The 24,346-nt window shown below is 46.5% G+C and overlaps 1 protein-coding gene across 9 annotated transcripts in view; it reads right to left on the bottom strand.

The window, feature by feature from the left end:
• Positions 1-24,346, bottom strand: part of PICALM (phosphatidylinositol binding clathrin assembly protein) — an 81,052-nt gene that overhangs the window by 17,260 nt on the left and 39,446 nt on the right. For 3 of the 9 annotated variants that reach the window (XM_069759288.1, XM_069759284.1, XM_069759291.1), the window contains exons 5-13: positions 23,388-23,481; positions 17,503-17,614; positions 13,058-13,164; positions 11,653-11,694; positions 7,293-7,378; positions 6,069-6,192; positions 5,794-5,930; positions 3,852-3,952; positions 982-1,062 (exon numbers count right to left, since the gene is read on the bottom strand). In XM_069759288.1, coding sequence (XP_069615389.1) covers positions 982-1,062; positions 3,852-3,952; positions 5,794-5,930; positions 6,069-6,192; positions 7,293-7,378; positions 11,653-11,694; positions 13,058-13,164; positions 17,503-17,614; positions 23,388-23,481 — 884 coding nt within the window. Of the gene's footprint in view, positions 1-981; positions 1,063-3,039; positions 3,187-3,851; positions 3,953-5,793; positions 5,931-6,068; positions 6,193-7,292; positions 7,379-11,652; positions 11,695-13,057; positions 13,165-17,502; positions 17,615-23,387; positions 23,482-24,346 lie in introns of all 9 variants that reach the window. The other 6 variants (XM_069759286.1, XM_069759289.1, XM_069759292.1 and 3 more) reach the window with 5 other exon arrangements.

Here is a 24,346-nt window from a genome sequence, read left to right as displayed (position 1 = left end):
TGAAAAGTTCCAAAGTCTCGCAATTTTAAAGGTCCCTGCTTGCTGTGATGAGACATCTCCAGAAAACCCCAGCTAGTCCTAGACTGTGAACAGATCACCCGGTGTATAAAAGCTATAACATTACTAGGACAGGTTGCTGGATCTAAAAAGGCGTCCTCCACCCATTTCACAGGAAAATGCCATGACAGTCCGCGATGCGTCGGCCGGGCTGAACCTCTGCCAGGTCTCATTCACAGACAGACAATTTGCTCGCTATCGTCTCTTTGCGTGTCAGGGAGATGGGAGCAGCTGCCAACAATTGGCCATTCACCTAGCAAAATAATGGGAGGCTGAACCGGCGGTTGTCAAAAACCGTGTGGGTATGTTACAACCATTCCTAGAGGACAGGCTGGATTTAGGAGGGGATTATTAAATGACCCCCACTGAGTCTCAGATGAATCCTATCCTCATTACTAAACAGTATATAACTAAGACAAGTGACTGCAGCAGGAGCCTCCCCCCCTCCAATTAAGAGAGTGCTATGTCTTTAGACTCTGGAAAGTATCACGGTTATATCATTCAATTAGGGCGTTTTGTTCCCCATCCCATACACAGGAGCGCTGGCTCGGCTGAGCCCCCCGTATTCTTAGTGAGAAAGCTGCCGACTGACGCATTGGACGGCGGCTCGTATCATGGAGAAAAGCGTGATCGGCCAAAACCAGACATGTGCGATCAACCAGTCGGTCGGCACCTCCATACACATTGGACGGACACAAAGATATCGTTGGGGTTAGAAGACATTAGTGCAATTAATCAGTAAAAGGAGCAGCTCAGTCGTTACATCCAGATGTCGTCAGGCCTGGTGATCAGTAGAGGGGCTGTCTGCCAGACCCCCTCTGGTCAGATGTTGATGACCTACACATCAATATAGTGGAAAACGCCTTGAACTGTCTGCCAGTCGCCGTGTTTCATTTTCCCGGCTTGTTCTCTCTGGTCACCTACCTCCATATAGGCCAGCTACTGTAGAGGGTTCAGCATGGAAATGGGAAGCATTAGGATAGACCTGAGGCCCGCAGAAAGAGTCTGTGAGAGAACGAAGAGTTAATAGTCACGGGTCTGTATACAAGACAGGCGTTACAGCATACAATATGGATGCCATACAGTCGGGTCGGCAGTGACAAGCTATGTACGGACCTTTGTCATGAGAGGACACATACATACATATATGTAGTACATACATATACACATACATACATATTCATACATATATACATAGCCACCCGCGACTACAGCTTGTATGTGGTACTGCAGCTCCACTCCATTCACCATAATGATATTCCAATCCTGGACAAGCCCATTCCCATATCAGTGAGTGACGGCATATTGCCAGGACAGGCCATCGCTTTTACTTCTGTTGTGCCCACAGAAGGGGGTGCCACACTTTAGTGCTGAGCCCACCATCAATTTTTCTTGTACATTGACTCATTCACCTGGACACTTGAGCGGACACCGTTTTGATTAAATATATTTGTGCACAAATTTTTTTTAAAAAAACAATGCTTAGTTTTGTTTTCTGCAGCCTCTATGTATCACAGTACATACCAGACTGCAGAAGGAGCTAGCTCTGAACTCATTGGTAACCCTTTACTATCCTTTGTAGAGGAGAGCAATACATTTCTCAGGCAGCGAGCGGTGCTGTAAGTGATGTCACCAGGGTTCATCAGCTTTGAACTCAGGTGAACTGTTTCACGGCAGCTCAGCACTACACAGGTCAGAAGCCATTACGCTCCTATCAGTGTGAAGCGGCTGATGGGGAGAGCGGTCACTGCTCTCCCCAAATCATCCGGATCGTCATGGGACAGTATGGATCATCTTCACGTCAGACAGGTGAGGGATATGGTGGTTTATTTATTTATTTTTTATTTTACAGCGGACATTGGCTTCGGTGGATTAGGCACAAGGTGAGCATTATTTTTGTTTATTTTATGTTTTTACAGGTGACATGGGCTTCAATGGATTAGGCATAAGGTAAGTAACTCTGCTTTTCTACTTCAATTTCAAATAAAGGAGTCTACCATTTTTTGAATTAAAGGACTTTTTTCTGGGTGTGTGTGTTTTTTTGTTACAATCTAACTATGGGGTTCTTTATTACTAACCCTGGGCCTGATATCAGCTGACAATACATGACCACCACAAATATTACCCAACTTGCTACCGTCACAGGGCATGTGGAAAGAGCAAGTCTAAGCGCTAAATTTGGCCCATCTTATTGAAGTGCCATTTCTGGGGTAGCTGAGAGCTGATGTTTTTAGTCTGGGAGGGGGCCAATAATCACAGCCCCTTTCAATACTTTTAATATCAGCCCTCAGCTGTTTGCTTTCGCTTGTATGGTTGTCAAAAATGGGATGGGACCTCGGGTCATTTTTTTATTTTTATTTAGAAATTAAATAATTCTATTCTTGATAACTAGCCATGATAAAAAGCTGACAGCTGAGGTTGCAGCCAGCAGCTGTCAGTTTTGTCTGCGCTGGTTATCAAAAATAGAAGAGATCCCACATCATTTCTTTTTTTTTTCTTTATAGTACAGGCTGATGAAAAAACTCTTATCATCGACAGCAGGCTAATGGAAGTAATACCCTCATCAACCGACAACTGTGACTGGAGGTAACCCTTTTACCGCCAGTCACAGCTGTCAGTGTGGGAACCACAGTTCTCTGACCGGCGGTAATGATCTTGCCGCCTATCACAGCCGATGTTTCTCATCTGCTTGTCAGTGCAAGAAAAAGCCGGAGAAGTCCGTGTTCAGGGTCCGTACTTTACTGTTCGGGTTTGCCCATTTCAAGTAGTAACTCATTCTATAGTCTGCCGAGTACTGTGATACAGAGACTGTAGGAATTGTCCCTATTTTTCTTTAATAAAAGAAATCTCGGTGTAGGCACTAAGCGGGCCTGCGATCAGCGGTAAAGTCAATAATGTGAGAGGGGGAGGACAACCAAGCAGGGGTGGGGGTCACCGCAGGCATCACCGGAACTAATAGATATAGACTGGAGGGTACTTTACCAATAAATATGTCATGGTTAGGAGTCTTAGCAGTGAAACTGGCCGGATCTGTGGATTTAATGGGTAGATGGGCCCCATCGTTATGTTTACTGAGGAAAGGATTAAGATTTGGGATGGACTCATCGGCAGCTTCGGAAGTGAAAGGATCTGCGCCACCCATTCAGAGACAGGACAGGTCAGAAAAAGCAGAGAGAAAAGCAGATTAGAGGAAAGAGGCGGAAAAACAGATGGTTAGTAAGAGAAAGTCAACAAAACTATAGTAGACCCCTATTATAGACCCTCTAATGCAGGAACTTTACATTTTGCCCCAAATTAGTAAGCTACCAATCTACAGGAAAGGTAATAAATCGGAAATTGGTTCGAGTTCTAACTTTTGCACTTTTAGACTATTTTTTTTCTTTATTCTCAAGCAATAACTAAATTATATAGTGAACACTAAAAAGGGGTCTTTTCGATCCATCGACGCTCACATTGGGAGATGATGGTGGTCTGTCACACGTGATGATCACATGTATCACCTCACAATCAGAGGTGGAATACCCATTTAAGAATCACCATACTCTCTGGTTTCCCCATCATGAAGCCAGCAGTAATGTTATATATACGACCAGTGTTCCCAGTTTGCTAGATTCAGCGTGGCTGCCCCCCAGCAGTGGAATATGCCATGAAAGCTCCTACATCCTCATTTCCCACCCATGTTAGACTATGCATTCGTCCTATTAATACGGAAGAGCCGACCTGATGCCCGGGGGCACGTCATGATTTCGCTAAACCTTAACAGGCTTAGGATAAAAGTCCGGCACGCTCCTTACCTCCCCACGTACTTGCTACTGGTGGCCCGGCGCTCAGCGGATGAACGGCCGGCTGGAAACTTGGCTGCATGTCAAGCAAGTCATTTGGCAGCTTGGAACTGCTGAGAGGAGAAAGTAGAAGCAGTGTTATGTCTGTGCCATTACATGCAGCCCACACATCTCGTCTGCAGCGGCCGCTGGGCCCAGACACGGACCTGTAAAGGCGTCATCATCAGATCATCACTTATTGGAAATCAAAGCCACCGAGGAGACCTGATCTAGGACAGATGGACACTTACACACCACCCAATACCAAGCCAAGGTCTAGGAATCAATGAGAAGTCAACGCAGGGTCAACAACCAGTGATCGGAATGGAGTTTATTTTCCATGTTGCATTAGTCATGGTGGAGACTAAAGTCTTTCATATTATTTTTTTTTTTTAAATCAGTGACCTTTAGCAAGAGGAAGCCACCGAAAAAAAAATAATAATATAAAGGTAATAAAAGCGATGCACTGAGAATAGAGACAGGACATGTCAGCGGGAGCTGATCCCTCGCATAGGATCCTGACAGCCCTAAATCCCCATAGTCAGGATCGTCCATGGCTCTAATCCTGGTCTGTGGAGATCCAGGTTTGGAGTTGGTACTCGGTGGCAGCCGGACCATGGCAGAGCATCCTAAGCGCCTCCTGTGATTACAACACCTCCATGATGTTCACCTTAAGATGCTGCAGGAGCCTAGTAATCACAGGAAGCTTCCAGAATGACACTGTCCTGGGGGTGGATAAAGTCACGTCGCACAAGCACTGCAGAAATGCCGTAAATCAGAGGTCCCCAACCTTTTTTGCACCAGGGACCGGCTTTAAGCAAGACCAGTTTTCCATGGCCCGGTGGGGTGGGGGTGGGGCTCTGGTCATATGGGGGTGGGGTTATGGAGGGGTGGAGCTTAGTGCATACTTCTCATGTAATTATGACATTTATAATGAGAATGTGATTCACACATTCTCACACACACACATATTCACACACACACACACACATTCACACACATTCTCACACACACACACACACACTCACATTCTCACACACACACATTCACACACACACACATTCTCACACACACATTCACACACCCCTCTCACCTCTCCTCGCACTCTACCACAGCATCTCATTGCCTTCCTCTGACACAGCCGGCCGCTGAATGATGACGTCATCCAGCGGCGCGTCTGTGTGAGAGGAAGCAGGAAGACAGATCGCTGGGCAGCGGAGCTGCGGGGATTTCTCCCTGCCCGTCGCAGCCACCCTGCAGGGGCTCCCCTCCACCTCTGCACACGTTGGGAGCCGGCGCTCTGCAGCTTCTCTGTGCCGGCTGTCAGCTTGACAGTCGGCACAGAGAACAGCTGACTCCCTGACCGGGGGCGGCAGAATGCAGCCGCCGGGGGAGACACTGCGGACCGCCGAATGAGGCGGCCCGACTGCGCCCCTCCATGCCGGCTGCGCCCGGGGCAAATGCCCCGGCTGCCCCCCCCCTAGATTCGCCACTGGGCGTGTCAGTGAGGAGAGCCTGCCGCCCCACGCCATCAGGAACACACCATGCTGCGCAGGAGGGCTGCGTCACTAAGACCCGCCTGATGCCCCGCCCCGTCCTGCATAATGTTCTCTGCCGGGAGCTGCGAGCTGTCACAGAGCGTGCTCTAACCAGGCGCAGGGCCGTGAAGCTAGCTGTCAGCGGCGCCGCGGACCGGCTGAAAAACCTCAACGGCCCGATCCTGGTCCGCGGACCGGCGGTTGGGGACCTCTGCCGTAAATGACCGAAATGGGGTTACCCCTTTAAGAGAATATGATATAAAGAAATACCAAACCTAAGTGCAATGGTAGAGACATTTTCAGCCTTGCAGGTGCCGGATTACCAGTCTTTCCGGACAGTTGGACTAGTTACAGGAGGCAGAATATAAAGCATGTACCTGTTTAATGAAGTCGGCGTTGAGAACAGGTCGATGGCCGCCGTCGTGTTTATGCTGCCGGCCGATGACGACACGGGGGAGGAGGCGGTGGTGCAAGCGTTGGGAGGCTTTTTGGAGAGCTCCTTAAGACGCTGTTCCTTGAGGAATCGAAAAATAAGTCACAAAAGGGGAAACACGATGATAAGAAAAAAAAATATATAAAAAAAAACACCAGAGATAAGTTCCTGCAGATGAGGAGGGCGTCTCACCGTCTCCTGCACAGAATGGTACATTACCTTTAATGCCTTCAGCCGGGCCTGCTCCTCCTCCAGAGCCGCTTGCTTTTCCCGTTCATCCACCCTGGTGAGAGACAGACCTGTGCTTGCGAGGGATGAAACCGCGTTGGAAAGCGTCGTCGCCCTGTGAGGAGGGGAAACGGATCATTTCTTAGGTGGGAACGGTCCGTGCAACCCCCCCATAACTTATCTTACAGCCTGCACTGATACAAGGGTGATAAACAGTTAATGTGAGCTCTGTCCTGGAGAATCAATTCCTGCACTAATCTGGTGGATTAAAACAAATGGCAGCAGCAGACGAGCCCGGAGTACAGCGGAGAGCACAGCTATGGCGCACAGACAACCAGCCAAACAGAAAAACAAGATTTAATAGCATCTCATCCGGCTGGAGGACTCCTGCGTGTATAAACCGGCTGGTGACTATGGACAGACACACCCAGAAGCCTCTGCAGCCCCTCGACGTGCCCACTCAGAGCCCCGGCAGCCCCTCGACGTGACCGCCCAGAGCCCCGGCAGCCGCCCGACGTGCCCGCCCAGAGCCCCGGCAGCCGCCCGACGTGCCCGCCCAGAGCCCCGGCAGCCGCCCGACGTGCCCACCCGGAGCCCCGGCAGCCGCCCGACGTGCCCACCCGGAGCCCCGGCAGCCGCCCGACGTGCCCACCCGGAGCCCCGGCAGCCGCCCGACGTGCCCACCCGGAGCCTCGGCAGACGCCTGACGTGCTCACCCGGAGCCCCGGCAGCCGCCCAACATGCCCACCTGGCAACCACCCGACGTGCCCGCCCAGAGCCCCGGCAGCCGCCCAACGTGCCCACCTGGCAACCGCCTGACATGCCCACCCACAGCTCCAGCAACCACCCAACGTGGCAACCGCCTGACGTGCCCACTCAGAGCCCCGGCAGCCGCCCAATGTGCCCACCTGGCAACCGCCCAACGTGCCCGCCCAGAGCCCCGGCAGCCGCCAGACGTGCCCGCCCAGAGCCCGGCAGCCGCCCAACGTGCCTATGAGGCTCTGGAGCAGCTGAGATACAGACCAGTGCAGCTATGGTATATAGAGTGGTAGCATGACCGTGACCAGTGCTGTGGTGCCGCTCAGCTCTGCATTATCCCCAGGTCTGGATATCTGCATGTTAGGACCCCTCACCGCAGGCAGTAAGAGTCCGCAACAATCACCCTTGTACCATGACTAGATAAGAACACGTCCACGGGCCGCCGCCTGCGTCTACCTGCTTGCTGCCGTCGAGTCTTTGATTTTCTTCCCTTCCAGCGAGGCCAAGTGTTGTTCCAGGGCATCGAGTAGACTGCTTGGAGCCTGAGGAGATAAAACATCCAAGTCAGACGAGCATCCGGCAGCAAAGCGTTCAAATCAAACTGCAGATTAATTCAGTATTATAACAAACCGGGGCTGGCACAAGAAAAAAAAAAAAAAAATAAGACAGCTGGCACAGATATTCCACAGCAGCCGATAATGGCGGCAACTAAATAGGAAAATCAGCCGACAGCAAAGAAACATTTCCAAGAGCTGAAGTCATTTTTGGTCATAGCTTTTCTAACATAAAACCTTTACTTTTTACTTGGGGTAGTGATGAAACCATGTTGGAAAATGCCCCCTCTCCCCCTCACACCACTCGACTGAGGCCACTACTAATTTGAAAGAATCAGTCTCCTTCCCCTTCTGGCAGCTATAGTCGCTCGTTACTTCCCTAATAGGAGTCTTCAGAGCTCTATGGCCATGTACTGCAGAGGCCGTGCTCCCCTCCTGACAAGCAGGCAAAAAAGCAATTTGTATTGGCTGAGCTGCAGTGACCAGTAGGTGGCCATACAGAGACCCGACTGAGCGTGTGTGACCAGGACTCTGCCAACTAGAAGGACAAGCAAATACACACCCTGAACACCAGGTGGTGCCAAGGAGAATGTTACAGTGCAAACTTTGTAAAAGTATGGGCACCCCTGGTCATATTACTGTTATTGTGAACAGGTGAAGATGAAATGATCTCTAAAATATATATATTTTCATCTTTTACATTAAGAATTACAAAACGGAAAATAGGCCGATGCAAACGTTTGAGCACCCTGCATGGTTAGCACCTAGTAGCGCCCCCTTTTGAAAGTATCACAGCTTGTAAACGCTTTTTGTAGCCAGACGAGTCTTTCAATCCTTGTTTGAAGGATTTTCATCCATTCTTCCTTGGGGACTTCTTCCAGTTATGTGAGATTCCTGGTTCTTCTTGCTTCCTCTGCTATTTGAGGTCTAGCCACAGATTTTCAATGATGTTCAGATCGGGGGACTGTGAGGGCCATTGTAAAACCTTTAGTTTGCGCCTTTTGAGGTCATCTATTGTGGATTTTGACATGTGTTGAGGATCATTACCCATTTGTAGAAGCCATCCTCTCCCTCTTTTCACCTTCAACTTTTTTTTTTTTACAGATGGTGTTATGTTTGCATCAAGAATTTGTTGAAATTTCATTGAATCTATTCTTTCCTCTTCCTGTGAAATGTTCCCTGTGCCACTCGCTGCAACACAGCCGCAAAGCATGGTTGGGCCATCCCCATGATTAATGGTAGGCGAGATGTTCTTTTCCTGAAATTCTGTGCCCTTTTGTCTCCACATACCTCTGATCACTGTGGCCAAAGTGTTCTGCTTTTAACCTCATTAGTCCACAGGACTTGTTTCCAAAATTCATCAGGCTTGTTTAGAAATTTTTTTTGCATACTTCGGACGCTAAATTTTATGGTGACGATGCAGGAGAGGTTTTCTTCTGATGACTTCCATGAAGGCCATATTTGTGCAGGTGTCTCTGAACGGTAGAACAATGTACCACAACTCCAGAGTCAGCTAAATCTTTCTGAAGGTCTTTTGTAGTGAAGCGGGGGTTCGGATTTGCCTCTCTAGCAATCCTACGAGCAGATCTCACTGAAACTTTCCTTGGTCTACCAGACCTTATCTTGACCTCCACTGTTCCTGTTAACTGACATTTCTTAATTACATTTCAAATTGAGGAAAGGACAACGTGAAAACGCTTTGCTTTCTTGTAGCCTTCTCCTGCTTTGTGGGCCTCCAACATTTTCAGAGTACTAAGCAGCTGCTAAGAAGAACCCATGTCTGCTGGTTTTTGGCACAAGGTAAGAGGAGGATGGGTTTTAATAAAGCTGAGAAATTGCATCACCTGGCCTTTCCTAACGATGATAGTGAACAAACCATAGCCGCAACAGGCTAATTAAGGTCTGAAACCTTGGTCAAAGTTACCAGAGTAGACAAATATCCAAAGGTTTATTTTAAAAGGTAAAAGATGAAAATTTATATATTTGTGTCTTTTGCTTAAAATACAAAGGAAATGTGTCCCCTGTAACATTTAATCTCCAACTCGCTTAACAGTTCATAACAGTAATTTTGACCAGGGGTGACCAAAATTTACACGCCACTGTAAATTGGTATCAACTGGATAAAATGCAAAAGTCTGTCCATATGGGTCAGGTTGCTGAAGCATACCCCTACCGATCATTAGCTAATAGAATATACTGCCATCAGCCACCTTTTTAAGCAAACGGCAGCACCAAGCAAGAAGCCCCGGCCTCCCAAACCGAGCCTAGACGATGCTCATCAGCACGTTACGGCCGCCGGCCTCAAGTCACGGATTATAGGCTCGGTATCAATTCCCCAGAATTTATGATGAAAGCCATAGAAGGGTCTGGCAAGCCGGTGGCTGAGCATTAAAGAAATCTATACAGCTGAAGCCCAAACATCTGGACAGAGGAAACCTGGGAAATTCTTCACAGAGCGTTCACGAAACGCCACGAGGAAAAAAAAAATAATAAAATTCCCCCTGACACATTCCTCTGGCAGTGAAGGAGCGGATTACAGTAATGAGTCCGAGCGCTGCTGCGGTGTGATCTGGGCTGCTTCATTCTCCCATGAATTTGGCTCCAGAACCGCCCGTGCCGTTCTCGATAATCCACAAAGGAACCGCGAGACCTGTGCGTCTCAAAGGAGGAGAGTTCATGTATGACACACCGGTACGGAAAACCCCGTGACAGGGCGGCCGTCATCGTGGAGTTCCCCAGACTCTCCAGGAGATTGTCGTACCTACAAGTACGTAAATAACAGACGTGTTCTCCTCTATAGGCAGCGATAAGACATGAAGGCGTAGCGCAGAGGGACACGATACGGAAAACGGGGGGTTTATGAGAGAAGAAAAAATGGAAGCACAATAATAGGTTAAAAAACATCTGCTTGAGAAATGCAAAAATGGAAGCAAAATAGGTTAAAAAACATCTGCTCCTCCTGTCAAAATCACCCGTCAAATAACGTTCACTTAAAAGCCGCCATTACCGCTGAGGCCAGTGAGCTCTGAAGGGGGCACAGGAATGCTGCGTGGAGTGGGCGGATACCAGGTGGGACCACCAGGGCGTCAGGTGATGGAATAGGTGAAGACTGATTTAATTTTATTTATTTTTTTAATGGACCTCCTGATTTTGGCTAAATGTTTAAAACTCCTGTAAAACCCCTTTACCCTCTTATCGACGGAGCCAGCTTTGACCTCAACCCTTTAGTGACGGAGCCAAATTTTTAAAATCTGACCAGTATTCACTATGTATTAATATCTCTGGAACCCTTCAACAAATCCCAGTGATTTTGAGCGTGTTTTTTCGTGGCACATTATACTTTATGATAATGGTAAATTTATATCGATATCTTTTGTGTTTATAAAAAAAAAAAAAAAAATCTGACAAAATTTTAAAAATTTGCAATTTTCAAACCTTTAATGATTAAACCATTAATCCAGATAGTTGTACCATAACAAAACATTAAGAAATAACATTTCCCTCATGCCTGTTCTACATCAGCACCATTTCTAGTGTCATTTTATTTTGTTAGCAATTTAGGAGGTTTAAAAAAGTAGCAGCAACTTTTCAATTTATTCAAGAAAATTTACACTTTTTTTTTTTTTAGGGGCCTATCCAGGTTTGAAGTGACTTTGGGGGGGGGGGGGTCTTATAGAAACACTTTTGGTTTTTTCCAATATATTTTGAAAACCGCACCCCCTGACATATTGAAAATTTTCAGGACTTAATGCAAAGCGACATAACAGGAATGAAGAAATGTATGAATACCGAATACTTGACAATTATAACATTTTGCTAATTTTCAAACTTATAAAACAATTTTATTACCTTAAATCAGACGGATATAACACAAAATAATTAATAGGTTACATTTACCACATGTCTACTGTACATCAGCACAATTTTTGAAACCTTTTTCTTTTTTGTTAGGAAGTTAAAGGGGTTAAAAGTTGACCAGCGATTTCTCAATTTTTCAACAATTTTTTAGGGACCACATCACGTTTGAAGTAACTTTAAGGGGCTTATATGACAGAAAATACTCAAAAGTGACACCATTCTAAAAACGGCTCTCCTCAAAACCACACTCAAGTAGTTGATTAACCCTTCACACAAATTAATGGCATGTGGAAGGAAAAAAAAAAATTTACATTTTACTTTTTTCAACAAAAAGTCATGGCCGCCTGTACTGACCTTACACAAAGTGTCATATACTAGAAAACGCTGCATATAGGCCCACTTACCTGAGATAGATCGGGTATGTCTCCCCTGTCAATCCCAACTTGCTATAAAAAGGAGAGGAAAATTAAAATCCAAGTCATCCCGTCCAGATTCCATAACTACCAAATATTAACATATTCGGGTTACACAGAAAGGAGCAACAAAAGTTAATACGAGCACCAAAAGGTGGGGTGGAGCCTAAGCGCCTCTCCAGGAAGTGAGGGGGCGGGCCTTTGCATACACAGGAAATGGAGGGGAGGGCCTTAGTGCTTCTCCAGAAGTGAGGGGGCGGGCCTTAGCGTACACAGGAAATGGAGGGGTGGGCCTAAGTGCTTCTCCAGGAAGTGAGGGGGCGGGCAATAGCATACACAGGAAATGGAGGGGTGGGCCTTAGTGCTTCTTCAGGAAGTGAGGGGGCGGGCCTTAGCGTACACAGGAAATGGAGGGCTGGCTTTAAAGCCTCTGCAGGAAATGGGCAGGCCTTAGCACCTCTACTGGAAGTGAGGGGGCGGGCCTTAGCATCTGCAGGAAGAGGGCAGGCCTTAGTGCCTCTCAAGGATGTGATGGGCGGGCCTTAGCGTCCACAGGAAATGGGGGGCGGGCTTTAAATCCTCTACAGGAAATGGGAGGTGTGTGGGTTTACCTCTTTGCGCCTGCTCTCCCATGTAATACTACCCACAAAGTCATAACAGGAGGGGGGTTTTAGCCATCAATAATGTGTGTACATTAAAATGCTTACCCATTGCCGCCGTGCCGGTCTTCTGCACCAGGTGACAGCAGTTGTGACCTGTCGGCTTACTGTCTTCTGTGTGGACTGCAAGTCATTTTCTCAATTTAAACAGGCGCAATCACGAGGTCAAAAGTGGCCGGTTCTTGCTATTTTATTCCAGCTACTCCAAGTATTCAAGTTTTGTTTTTGTTTTTTGTTAAATTCTGCCAGACGGGTCTAGAGACCTGGCCCTTGTTATTTACGGCTAGTTTTTATGGTTTTAACAAAGGGGTGTAGCCCATAGGGCAATAATGCAGAGGAGCCTAAATACACGCCCCATTGTTTAGACCATAAAAACACTCAAATAATAAGGCCAATCTTCGTAATCTCTATGAAGGATTTAAAAAATTAAACAAAATAAATAGATACTCCGTATCCCCAGGAATAAAGTAAGAGCACAAAGCGGCCACTTTGGTCTAATGAAGGCTTAGAATAAGAAAGAAACCAACAGTCATCACAGCTGCTGTTACATAATGGAGGACCGGGACCGGAGCAGCGCTAGAAACTGGGGAAGTCAGTGACCGATGAGTATTTTACTGCACACACATCACTGGTAGATAATAGAGGGGTCAAAAAAAAAAAAAAAAACAAACAGCTGGAGGGGTACCGTTAAAGACAAAGCCCCATTAAGATCCAGTTTGGAGCCAGCCCGTTCTTACCTCCGCTACTTTTAAGAACTCGGAGATTCGAGTCATTCTAGTGAGAAACTTCTTATAAATGTCCAGTCCATCCTTGCACTGGTTCTTTTTCATGTCAAAATATTTTTCTAAAAAGAAAACAGATATATTAATACATTTACATATTAACCATCTGCCTTGCCTGATACCAGTTTAAGTAATTCCCACTCAATTTTCCATTTTACACCAGGAAATGCACAACAATCTAATATAGGAAAAGCTAAATGACCCTCCGCACACTATATAGGAACTAAGGTAGGAAGGAGTGTTTGTATAGGAAAAACTGGCTGAGTGTACTACAACAACCAGAATGTTATCAATGCAGATAGGCAATAAAACATACCATGTACTGGTCAGGAGTATGTACCAGCAGAATAGTGAGTGCAGCTCTGGGGTATAATACAGGATGTAACTCAGGATCAGTAATGTAATGTATGTACACAGTGACTGCACCAGCAGAATAGTGAGTGCAGCTCTGGAGTATAATACAGGATATAACTCAGGATCAGTAATGTAATGTATGTACACAGTGACTGCACCAGCAGAATAGTGAGTGCAGCTCTGGGGTATAATACAGGATGTAACTCAGGATCAGTAATGTAATGTATGTACACAGTGACTGCACCAGCAGAATAGTGAGTGCAGCTCTGGAGTATAATACAGGATATAACTCAGGATCAGTAATGTAATGTATGTACACAGTGACTGCACCAGCAGAATAGTGAGTGCAGCTCTGGGGTATAATACAGGATGTAACTCAGGATCAGTAATGTAATGTATGTACACAGTGACTGCACCAGCAGAATAGTGAGTGCAGCTCTGGAGTATAATACAGGATATAACTCAGGATCAGTAATGTAATGTATGTACACAGTGACTGCACCAGCAGAATAGTGAGTGCAGCTGTGGGGTATAATACAGGATGTAACTCAGGATCAGTAATGTAATGTATGTACACAGTGACTGCACCAGCAGAATAGTGAGTGCAGCTCTGGAGCATAATACAGGATGTAACTCAGGATCAGTAATGTAATGTATGTACACAGTGACTGCACCAGCAGAATAGTGAGTGCAGCTCTAGAGGATAATACAGGATGTAACTCAGGATCAGTAATGTATGTACACAGTGACAGCACCAGCAGAATAGTGAGTGCAGCTCTGGGGTATAATACAGGATGTAACTCAGGATCAGTAATGTAATGTTTGTACACAGTGACTGCACCAGCAGAATAGTGAGTGCAGCTCTGGGAGTATAATACAGAATGTAACTCAGGATCAGTAATGTAATGTATGTACACAGTGACTGCACCAGCAGAATAGTAAGTGCAGCTCTGGAGTATAATACAGGATGTAACTCAGGATCAGTAATGTAATGTATGTACACAGTGACTGCACCAGCAGAATAGTGAGTGCAGCACTGGAGTATAATACAGGATGTAACTCAGGATCAGTAATGTAATGTATGTACACAGTGACTGCACCAGCAGAATAGTGAGTGCAGCTCTGGGGTATAATACAGGTTGTAACTCAGGATCAGTAATGTAATGTATGTACACAGTGACTGCACCAGCAGAATAGTGAGTGCAGCTCTGGAGTATAATACAGGATATAACTCAGGATCAGTAATGTAATGTATGTACACAGTGACTGCACCAGCAGAATAGTGAGTGCAGCTGTGGGGTATAATACAGGATGTAACTCAGGATCAGTAATGTAATGTATGTACACAGTGACTGCACCAGCAGAATAGTGAGTGCAGCTCTGGAGCATAATACAGGATGTAACTCAGGATCAGTAATGTAATGTATGTACACAGTGACTGCACCAGCAGAATAGTGAGTGCAGCTCTAGAGGATAATACAGGATGTAACTCAGGATCAGTAATGTATGTACACAGTGACAGCACCAGCAGAATAGTGAGTGCAGCTCTGGGGTATAATACAGGATGTAACTCAGGATCAGTAATGTAATGTTTGTACACAGTGACTGCACCAGCAGAATAGTGAGTGCAGCTCTGGGAGTATAATACAGAATGTAACTCAGGATCAGTAATGTAATGTATGTACACAGTGACTGCACCAGCAGAATAGTAAGTGCAGCTCTGGAGTATAATACAGGATGTAACTCAGGATCAGTAATGTAATGTATGTACACAGTGACTGCACCAGCAGAATAGTGAGTGCAGCACTGGAGTATAATACAGGATGTAACTCAGGATCAGTAATGTAATGTATGTACACAGTGACTGCACCAGCAGAATAGTAAGTGCAGCTCTGGAGTATAATACAGGATGTAACTCAGGATCAGTAATGTAATGTATGTACACAGTGACTGCACCAGCAGAATAGTGAGTGCAGCACTGGAGTATAATACAGGAGGTAACTCAGGATCAGTAATGTAATGTATGTACACAGTGACTGCACCAGCAGAATAGTGAGTGCAGCTCTGGGGTATAATACAGGAGGTAACTCAGGATCAGTAATGTAATGTATGTACACAGTGACTGCACCAGCAGAATAGTGAGTGCAGCTCTGGAGTATAATGCAGGATGTAACTCAGGATCAGTAATGTAATGTATGTACACAGTGACTGCACCAGCAGAATAGTGAGTGCAGCTCTGGAGTATAATACAGGATGTAACTCAGGATCAGTAATGTAATGTATGTACACAGTGACTGCACCAGCAGAATAGTGAGTGCAGCTCTAGAGGATAATACAGGATGTAACTCAGGATCAGTAATGTATGTACACAGTGACAGCACCAGCAGAATAGTGAGTGCAGCTCTGGGGTATAATACAGGATGTAACTCAGGATCAGTAATGTAATGTTTGTACACAGTGACTGCACCAGCAGAATAGTGAGTGCAGCTCTGGGAGTATAATACAGAATGTAACTCAGGATCAGTAATGTAATGTATGTACACAGTGACTGCACCAGCAGAATAGTAAGTGCAGCTCTGGAGTATAATACAGGATGTAACTCAGGATCAGTAATGTAATGTATGTACACAGTGACTGCACCAGCAGAATAGTGAGTGCAGCACTGGAGTATAATACAGGATGTAACTCAGGATCAGTAATGTAATGTATGTACACAGTGACTGCACCAGCAGAATAGTAAGTGCAGCTCTGGAGTATAATACAGGATGTAACTCAGGATCAGTAATGTAATGTATGTACACAGTGACTGCACCAGCAGAATAGTGAGTGCAGCACTGGAGTATAATACAGGAGGTAACTCAGGATCAGTAATGTAATGTATGTACACAGTGACTGCACCAGCAGAATAGTGAGTGCAGCTCTGGAGTATAATACAGGAGGTAACTCAGGATCAGTAATGTAATGTATGTACACAGTGACTGCACCAGCAGAATAGTGAGTGCAGCTCTGGGGTATAATACAGGAGGTAACTCAGGATCAGTAATGTAATGTATGTACACAGTGACTGCACCAGCAGAATAGTGAGTGCAGCTCTGGAGTATAATGCAGGATGTAACTCAGGATCAGTAATGTAATGTATGTACACAGTGACTGCACCAGCAGAATAGTGAGTGCAGCTCTGGAGTATAATACAGGATGGGACTCAGGATCAGTAATGCATGCACATTATTATCTGCCGAAGAAAAATGAAGGCTACAGCCATGTGACAATGATGTGAGCGCAGACTGGACACATCTCTGACATAGGAGGAATGCTGCTGGTTTGACATTAAGTATACCGCTTGCTGTGCGAGTTGCAGCTCTGAGGTATTAGGGAGAGATTGATCAGTAGCAGACAACTCTTTCAGTAGCGTAATGTAATGGTGACTGCTATGGTTTCAGTAATCTCCTAATCACCAACTCTGCATTTAAAAAACAGGTTTGTGATTTGACAAGTTCAAAGATGTGTCCTGAATGAAAGCGGGGGGCGGGGGGGATCGGGTTAAAAAAATAAATAAAAAATTCAGTAGCACAAAAGTCATCGGCCCCATGATCAGCCACATGATTAGAGTTTAGCGAATTTTTCAATATTCTGTTCCGAATACGACTGCTGGCGGATATGGAATTTGCAATATTTGATGAATACAGCCGAACGTCGTTGCAGTCAATGGGAGTGGAAATGGCCGAATATGTTCAGAACCGATCAGCACACATAAATTTGTCACGAATACAACACAAATATGGCAAAATTAATACTAGGTGATTATTCCCGAACATATTTGCTCAACTCTACACATGATCAGCCACCGCATTCATTGCTTCAACCTTACAAGCCCGGGTTATAGCGAATGCTTCTCAGGTCATCGCGTAATAATTTGCTCTTTATCAACACCAACTACTTCATGGAGAAAGTGGAGCCTCAATCCATCCAATTATGTAAAAAAAACAAAACCCACGAAGAAATGCAAATCCAGAAATTGCAGCATCAGGCAGAAAGGACATATTTACCTAGAAGATTAATTATCCCTTCGTTGTAGGCAGCGAACAGTCTGATGGCGTCTTTGAAGAGCAGCATGAATGCGGCATTAATGACTCCATTCGTCAGCTCGTTGGCATTTACCTGGGGTGGGAGAGGGGAGGCGAAAAGCAAAAGATCAGGAAAGGCCTGGATCCTAACAGAGTAAGAGAATGCTGCACTATAAATATAGAGTATCGAGCCTGGGGACTGGGTCTTAGATGCTTTACAATGATCACTGCAGACGCCAAAGTGATGGATTTCAACAAAAAAATAATAATCTTTCATGTAGGTCATTAATACAACATCTGTGGGGATCGGACTCCCAGCACCTTCACAGGTCAGTAGATAGAAGGCACATACCAAGTGGCACAGATCTGTAGTAGAGAGCTTGCAGTAACATTCTTCGCCACTGAACCCTGTATGGCACTGTCTCATTTCTGTCATGACACCTTTGAACTGATCAGGGATGGACCGCAGCTGACTGGATGATAAATCAATGCTAACGATCAATAATCAATAGCTAAGGATTGGAAAGCCACTGTTGATAATACTCTGCTAACAGCCCTGTAGTGAAGTGTGAGAGCGTGTGTGTGTGTATATGTATGTATGTATGTATGTATGTATGTATGTATGTATGTATGTATGTATGTATGTATGTATATACATATATATACATAATATATACATATATATATATATATATATATATATATATATATATATATATATATATATATATATATATATATATATATATATATATATATATATCTCTATCACACACACATACATACACACTAGCTATTGAACCCGTTCTACGCCCGGGTGGCGAGCATTTATATTGGTATATGGTCCCCATCCTGTCATGTGCTGCACCCATCCTGCTTCCCCATCCCGTCATGTGCTGCACCCATCCTGCGTCCCCATCCCGTCATGTGCTGCACCCATCCTGCGTCCCCATCCTGGTATGTGCTGTCCCCATCCTGTCATGTGCTGCACCCATCCTGTCATGTGCTGCACCCATCCTGTGTCCCCATCCTGTCATGTGCTGCACCCATCCTGCATCCCCATCCTGGTATGTGCTGTCCCCATCCTGGTATGTGCTGCACCCATCCTGCGTCCCCATCTCGTCATGTGCTGCACCCATCCTGCGTCCCCATCCCGTCATGTGCTGCACCCATCCTGCGTCCCCATCCCGTCATGTGCTGCACCCATCCTGCGTCCCCATCCCGTCATGTGCTGCACCCATCCTGCGTCCCCATCCCGTCATGTACTGCACCCATCCTGCGTCCCCATCCCGTCATGTGCTGCACCCATCCTGCGTCCCCATCCTGGTATGTGCTGTCCCCATCTTGTCATGTGCTGCACCCATCCTGCGTCCCCATCCTGTCATGTGCTGCACCCATCCTGCATCCCCATCCTGGTATGTGCTGTCCCCATCCTGGTATGTGCTGCACCCATCCTGCGTCCCCATCCTGTCATGTGCTGCACCCATCCTGCGTCCCCATCCTGTCATGTGCTGCACCCATCCTGCGTCCCCATCCTGTCATGTGCTGCACCCATCCTGCGTCCCCATCCTGTCATGTGCTGCACCCATCCTGCGTCCCCATCCTGTCATGTGCTGCACCCATCCTGCGTCCCCATCCTGTCATGTGCTGCACCCATTCTGCGTCCCCATCCTGGTATGTGCTGCACCCATCCTGCGTCCCCATCCTGGTATGTGCTGTCCCCATCTTGTCATGTGCTGCACCCATCCTGCATCCCCATCCTGGTATGTGCTGTCCCCATCTTGTCATGTGCTGCACCCATCCTGCATCCCCATCCTGGTATGTGCTGTCCCCATCCTGGTATGTGCTGCACCCATCCTGCGTCCCCATCCTGTCATGTGCTGCACCCATCCTGCGTCCCCATCCTGTCATGTGCTGCACCCATCCTGCGTCCCCATCCTGTCATGTGCTGCACCCATCCTGCGTCCCCATCCTGTCATGTGCTGCACCCATCCTGCGTCCCCATCCTGTCATGTGCTGCACCCATCCTGCGTCCCCATCCTGTCATGTGCTGCACCCATCCTGCGTCCCCATCCTGTCATGTGCTGCACCCATTCTGCGTCCCCATCCTGGTATGTGCTGCACCCATCCTGCGTCCCCATCCTGCGTCCCCATCCTGGTATGTGCTGTCCCCATCCTGGTATGTGCTGCACCCATCCTGCGTCCCCATCCTGTCATGTGCTGCACCCATCCTGCGTCCCCATCCTGGTATGTGCTGCACCCATCCTGCATCCCCATCCTGTCATGTGCTGCACCCATCCGGGGGCCTGAGCAAGCGGGGACACCGGCGCGCTGTGGGGGTCAGGTGCCGGTATCGCCGCCAGCTCAGGCCCCCCAGCACTTACTATATTCACCTGTCCTCCGTTCCACCGCTGGGCGCCGCCATCTTCCCGGTCTCCTGGCTGTGACTGGTCAGTCAGAGGGCGGCGCCGGCGCGCATTAAGCGCGTCATCGCGCCCTCTGAACTGAAGGTCACAGGCCGAAGACCGGGAAGATGGTGGCGCTCAGCGGTGGAACGGGACAGGTGTATATCGCCGATACTCACCCTCCTGGCGGTCCCTGCTTCTCTGTTGGAGATCGCGGTGTGCGTTCAGTGTGAACGCATACCGCGATCTCCCGGGAGCATCACTCTGTGAGGCCCAGACTATTCAACCCCCTGCAGATTTACACATTTGGAATTAACTTGGCATTGTGACATTTGGACTGTAGATCAGCCTGGAAGTGTGAAATGCACTGCAGCAAAAAAGAATGTTATTTCTTTGTTTATTTTTTTTTTTTTTTAAATTGTGAAAAGTCTTTTCAGAGGGTCATTTATTATTCAACCCCTCAACCCACCAGAATTCTGTTTGGTTCCCCTCAAGTATTAAGAAGCAGTTCAGGGACAAAGAACAATGAGCTTCACATGTTTGGATTAATTATCTCTTTTTCCAGCCTTTTCTGACTATTTAAGACCCTCCCCAAACTTGTGAACAGCACTCATACATGGTCAACATGGGAAAGACAAAGGAGCATTCCAAGTTCATCAGAGACAAGATCGTGGAGGGTCACAAGGCTGGCAAGGGGTACAAAATCCTTTCCAAGGAGTTGGGCCTACCTGTCTCCACTGTTGGGAGCATCATCCGGAAGTGGAAGGCTTATGGAACTACTGTTAGCCTTCCACGGCCTGGACAGCCTTTGGAAGTTTCCTCCCGTGCTGAGGCCAGGCTTGTCCGAAGAGTCAAGGCTAACCCAAGGACAACAAGGAAGGAGCTCCGGGAAGATCTCATGGCAGTGGGGACATTGGTTTCAGTCAATACCATAAGTAACGTACTCCACCGCAATGGTCTCCGTTCCAGACGAGCCCGAAAGGTACCTTTACTTTCAAAGCGTCATGTCAAGGCTCGTCTACAGTTTGCTCATGATCACTTGGAGGACTCAGACTGACTGGTTCAAGGTTCTCTGGTCTGATGAGACCAAGATCGAGATCTTTGGTGCCAACCACACACGTGACGTTTGGAGACTGGATGGCACTGCATACGACCCCAAGAATACCATCCCTACAGTCAAGCATGGTGGTGGCAGCATCATGCTGTGGGGCTGTTTCTCAGCCAATGGGCCTGGCCATCTGGTCCGCATCCATGGGAAGATGGATAGCACGGCCTACCTGGAGATTTTGGCCAAGAACCTCCGCTCCTCCATCAAGGATCTTAAGATGGGTCGTCATTTCATCTTCCAACAAGACAACGACCCAAAGCACACAGCCAATAAAACCAAGGCCTGGTTCAAGAGGCAAAGAATCAAGGTGTTGCAGTGGCCTAGTCAGTCTCCTGACCTTAACCCAATTGAAAACTTGTGGAAGGAGCTCAAGATTAAAGTCCACATGAGACACCCAAAGAACCTAGATAACTTGGAGAAGATCTGCATGGAGGAGTGGGCCAAGATAACTCCAGAGACCTGTGCCGGCCTGATCAGGTCTTATAAAAGACTATTATTAGCTGTAATTGCAAACAAAGGTTATTCCACAAAATATTAAACCTAGGGGTTGAATAATAATTGACCCACACTTTTATGTTTAAAATTTATAAAAATTTAACTGAGCAACAAAACTTTTTGGTTTGTAAGATTTATGCATCTGTTAATAAATCCTGCTCTTGTTTGAAGTTTGAAGGCTCTAACTTATTTGCATCTTATTAAACATACTAAATCTGCAGGGGGTTGAATACTACTTGTAGGCACTATATATGTGTGTGTGTAGTGACATATGTCTAGGGTTATATGTGTGACTAGTGATAATGTAACATCTGCCCTGAAGGCAAGTCGCACCTAGGTGTTAATAGGCACTTCCTTGGGACTAGTAGAAATTGTGTCTCCTTATCTCACCAAGAGGTTTAGCTAGAGCCAAGAAGAAGGTAACATTTGGCACCTCTTAGGTCTTGGAGGGGAGATGCTACTTGCGGCCTGAGGTGATCTATTCCTGAGAACCTTTTCACAAGTGTCTCAAAAGAGAAAATAATATATTCATTAGTAGAGCAGCCGTAGCCAATCAAACAGACCGCAATTATGATATTAACCCCAGGGGCCGGTCTAGAAACCGGACCTCAGACCAAAGTTATAAATTTAGGCTGCAGACAGAGAATTGTGTTCACATGATGGGGCAGCCTGAGAAGCTGTTGTGATCCAATCTACATCGTCCTACCCTCAGAGAGCAGAAGCAACTACCAGTTAGATAATTTCTGTAAGTTTCTCCTGTTTATTTTGATACTGTTTTGCATAAGTTGTATGTCTTTTATTATCATATGTTTATACCTTTTTCTTATAGTAAGCATTGAACATTTTGTTATTAAAGTATAAAACTTTAACAAGTTGAACCTTGAATGTTCTAAAAGAATCCATAGCCTAAAGGTGTGTGAGCCTTACGAGTGATAGACATATTTTTATTAGTACTATTATTAGTCCGGGACTCATCGCCCGTGTATTCGATGAGTGGTGGCAGCGCGTATGAGCGGGTGTGTGGCCTGGGGTTGGTGTGTGATTTATGCTCCCATTACAGCATATAACAGTGGTTGAATCCTGGGACTGAGAGTGGGGAGATAGATTAACCCTTGCAGGCACAACCCCAAGTCATGTGTGAGAGCAGGCACGTGACGAGTAAGTTACACCGCGGAGAAGGGATCCGGGACAAGCCCAATAAATTCCCCCCCAAAAAAGACATCTTAATAAATACAGATGCAGTTGGTGGAGCCTCTACTCTGCACCCTTGGTTGGGGGAACAGAGCGCAACTGCGGTGAAGTGCAACCCCAAGTATTGTTCTGGGGGTATACCAGACTCCTCAGAGGCTCACAGGCATATCTAAAATATTCCAGGTGCATAGACTAGCCTTTTACTTCCGGTTGCAGGTGGGATTCCCAGCGCCACATGATGCCAGTGAGAGGTATGATATAATATAGAAAGGATTTTAATCTAGTGAAAGGTTTGTCAGGAGATGTTCTAAAAAGTTTAAGTGTAGAACAAACACCACAGAGACAAAAGAGTAAATCATAAAACCATCCTGGGGCTGCTCCAAATCTCGCACTACACAATAGTGAACTGGAAGAATGAATCACCTGCCCAAAATTGACACGTGCACGCCCCGAATCATTGCCAACCAGCAGAGTGGAGACATGGAGCAACCTGTAAGACATCCACCTGCATGACCTGATCAGGAGCAGCGGTCCCCACAGACACCACCTGCATGACCTGATCAGGAGCAGCGGTCCCCACAGACATCTGCTGATCTAACGGAGAAAGGCCAGCACCGATATTACCAGTAGCCGGCCGTGTACACTGGCCACCGGGCCACTCAACTTACATTGAAATCGAGGAGGGCGTCCATTTGGTTCTGGATGATGGGCATGGTTTTTAATAACTTCTCAGTGTTCATTGTCCTCATGACGCCATCAGCCCTGAAAAACACAAGGATCGTTCAATAGTACATGATAATGCAGCAGAGAAGAGGACGCTCCTGGAGGGTTGTAGTAGCCGATTATAACATTCCATGTAGTCATCTACAAGTATTGGGAACACACAGAACAGAACAAATATAAGGCTGGGGCTGTGGGTGCCTAGTACTACACGCTCATATGGGCAAATACCTCCTGCAAGGCTTATACCCTACCCCTATATACCCCCATCTCTATATACCCTTGGTGCACATATACCCCCTGCACCGCTTACACCCTACCCCTATATACCATCTGTGCACATATACCCCCCTGAACCGCTTACACCCTTCTACCCTTATATACCTCCTGTACACAAATATATATATATATATATATATATATATATATATATATATATATATATACATACATACATACATACATACATACATACATACATACATACATACATACATATATACAATACAGATCAAGAGTTTGGACACACCTCATTTAAAGATTTTTCTGTATTTTCATGACTATGAAAATTGTACATTCACACTGAAGGCATCAAAACTATGAATTAACACATGTGGAATTATATACTTAACCCCTTCCCGACCCATGACGCCACGTAGGCGTCATGAAAGTCGGTGCCATTCCGACCCATGACGCCTATGCGGCGTCATGGAAAGATCGCGTCCCTGCAGATCGGGTGAAAGGGTTAACTCCCATTTCACCCGATCTGCAGGGACAGGGGGAGTGGTAGTTTAGCCCAGGGGGGGTGGCTTCACCCCCTCGTGGCTACGATCGCTCTGATTGGCTGTTGAAAGTGAAACTGCCAATCAGAGCGATTTGTAATATTTCACCTATTATAACGGGTGAA

The sequence above is a fragment of the Ranitomeya imitator genome, chromosome 3 (assembly GCF_032444005.1).
Source record: "Ranitomeya imitator isolate aRanImi1 chromosome 3, aRanImi1.pri, whole genome shotgun sequence".
NCBI lineage: Eukaryota > Metazoa > Chordata > Amphibia > Anura > Dendrobatidae > Ranitomeya > Ranitomeya imitator.
The sequence above is the reverse complement of the archived record's forward strand: the minus strand, read 5'-3'. Positions and strand labels throughout refer to the sequence as shown.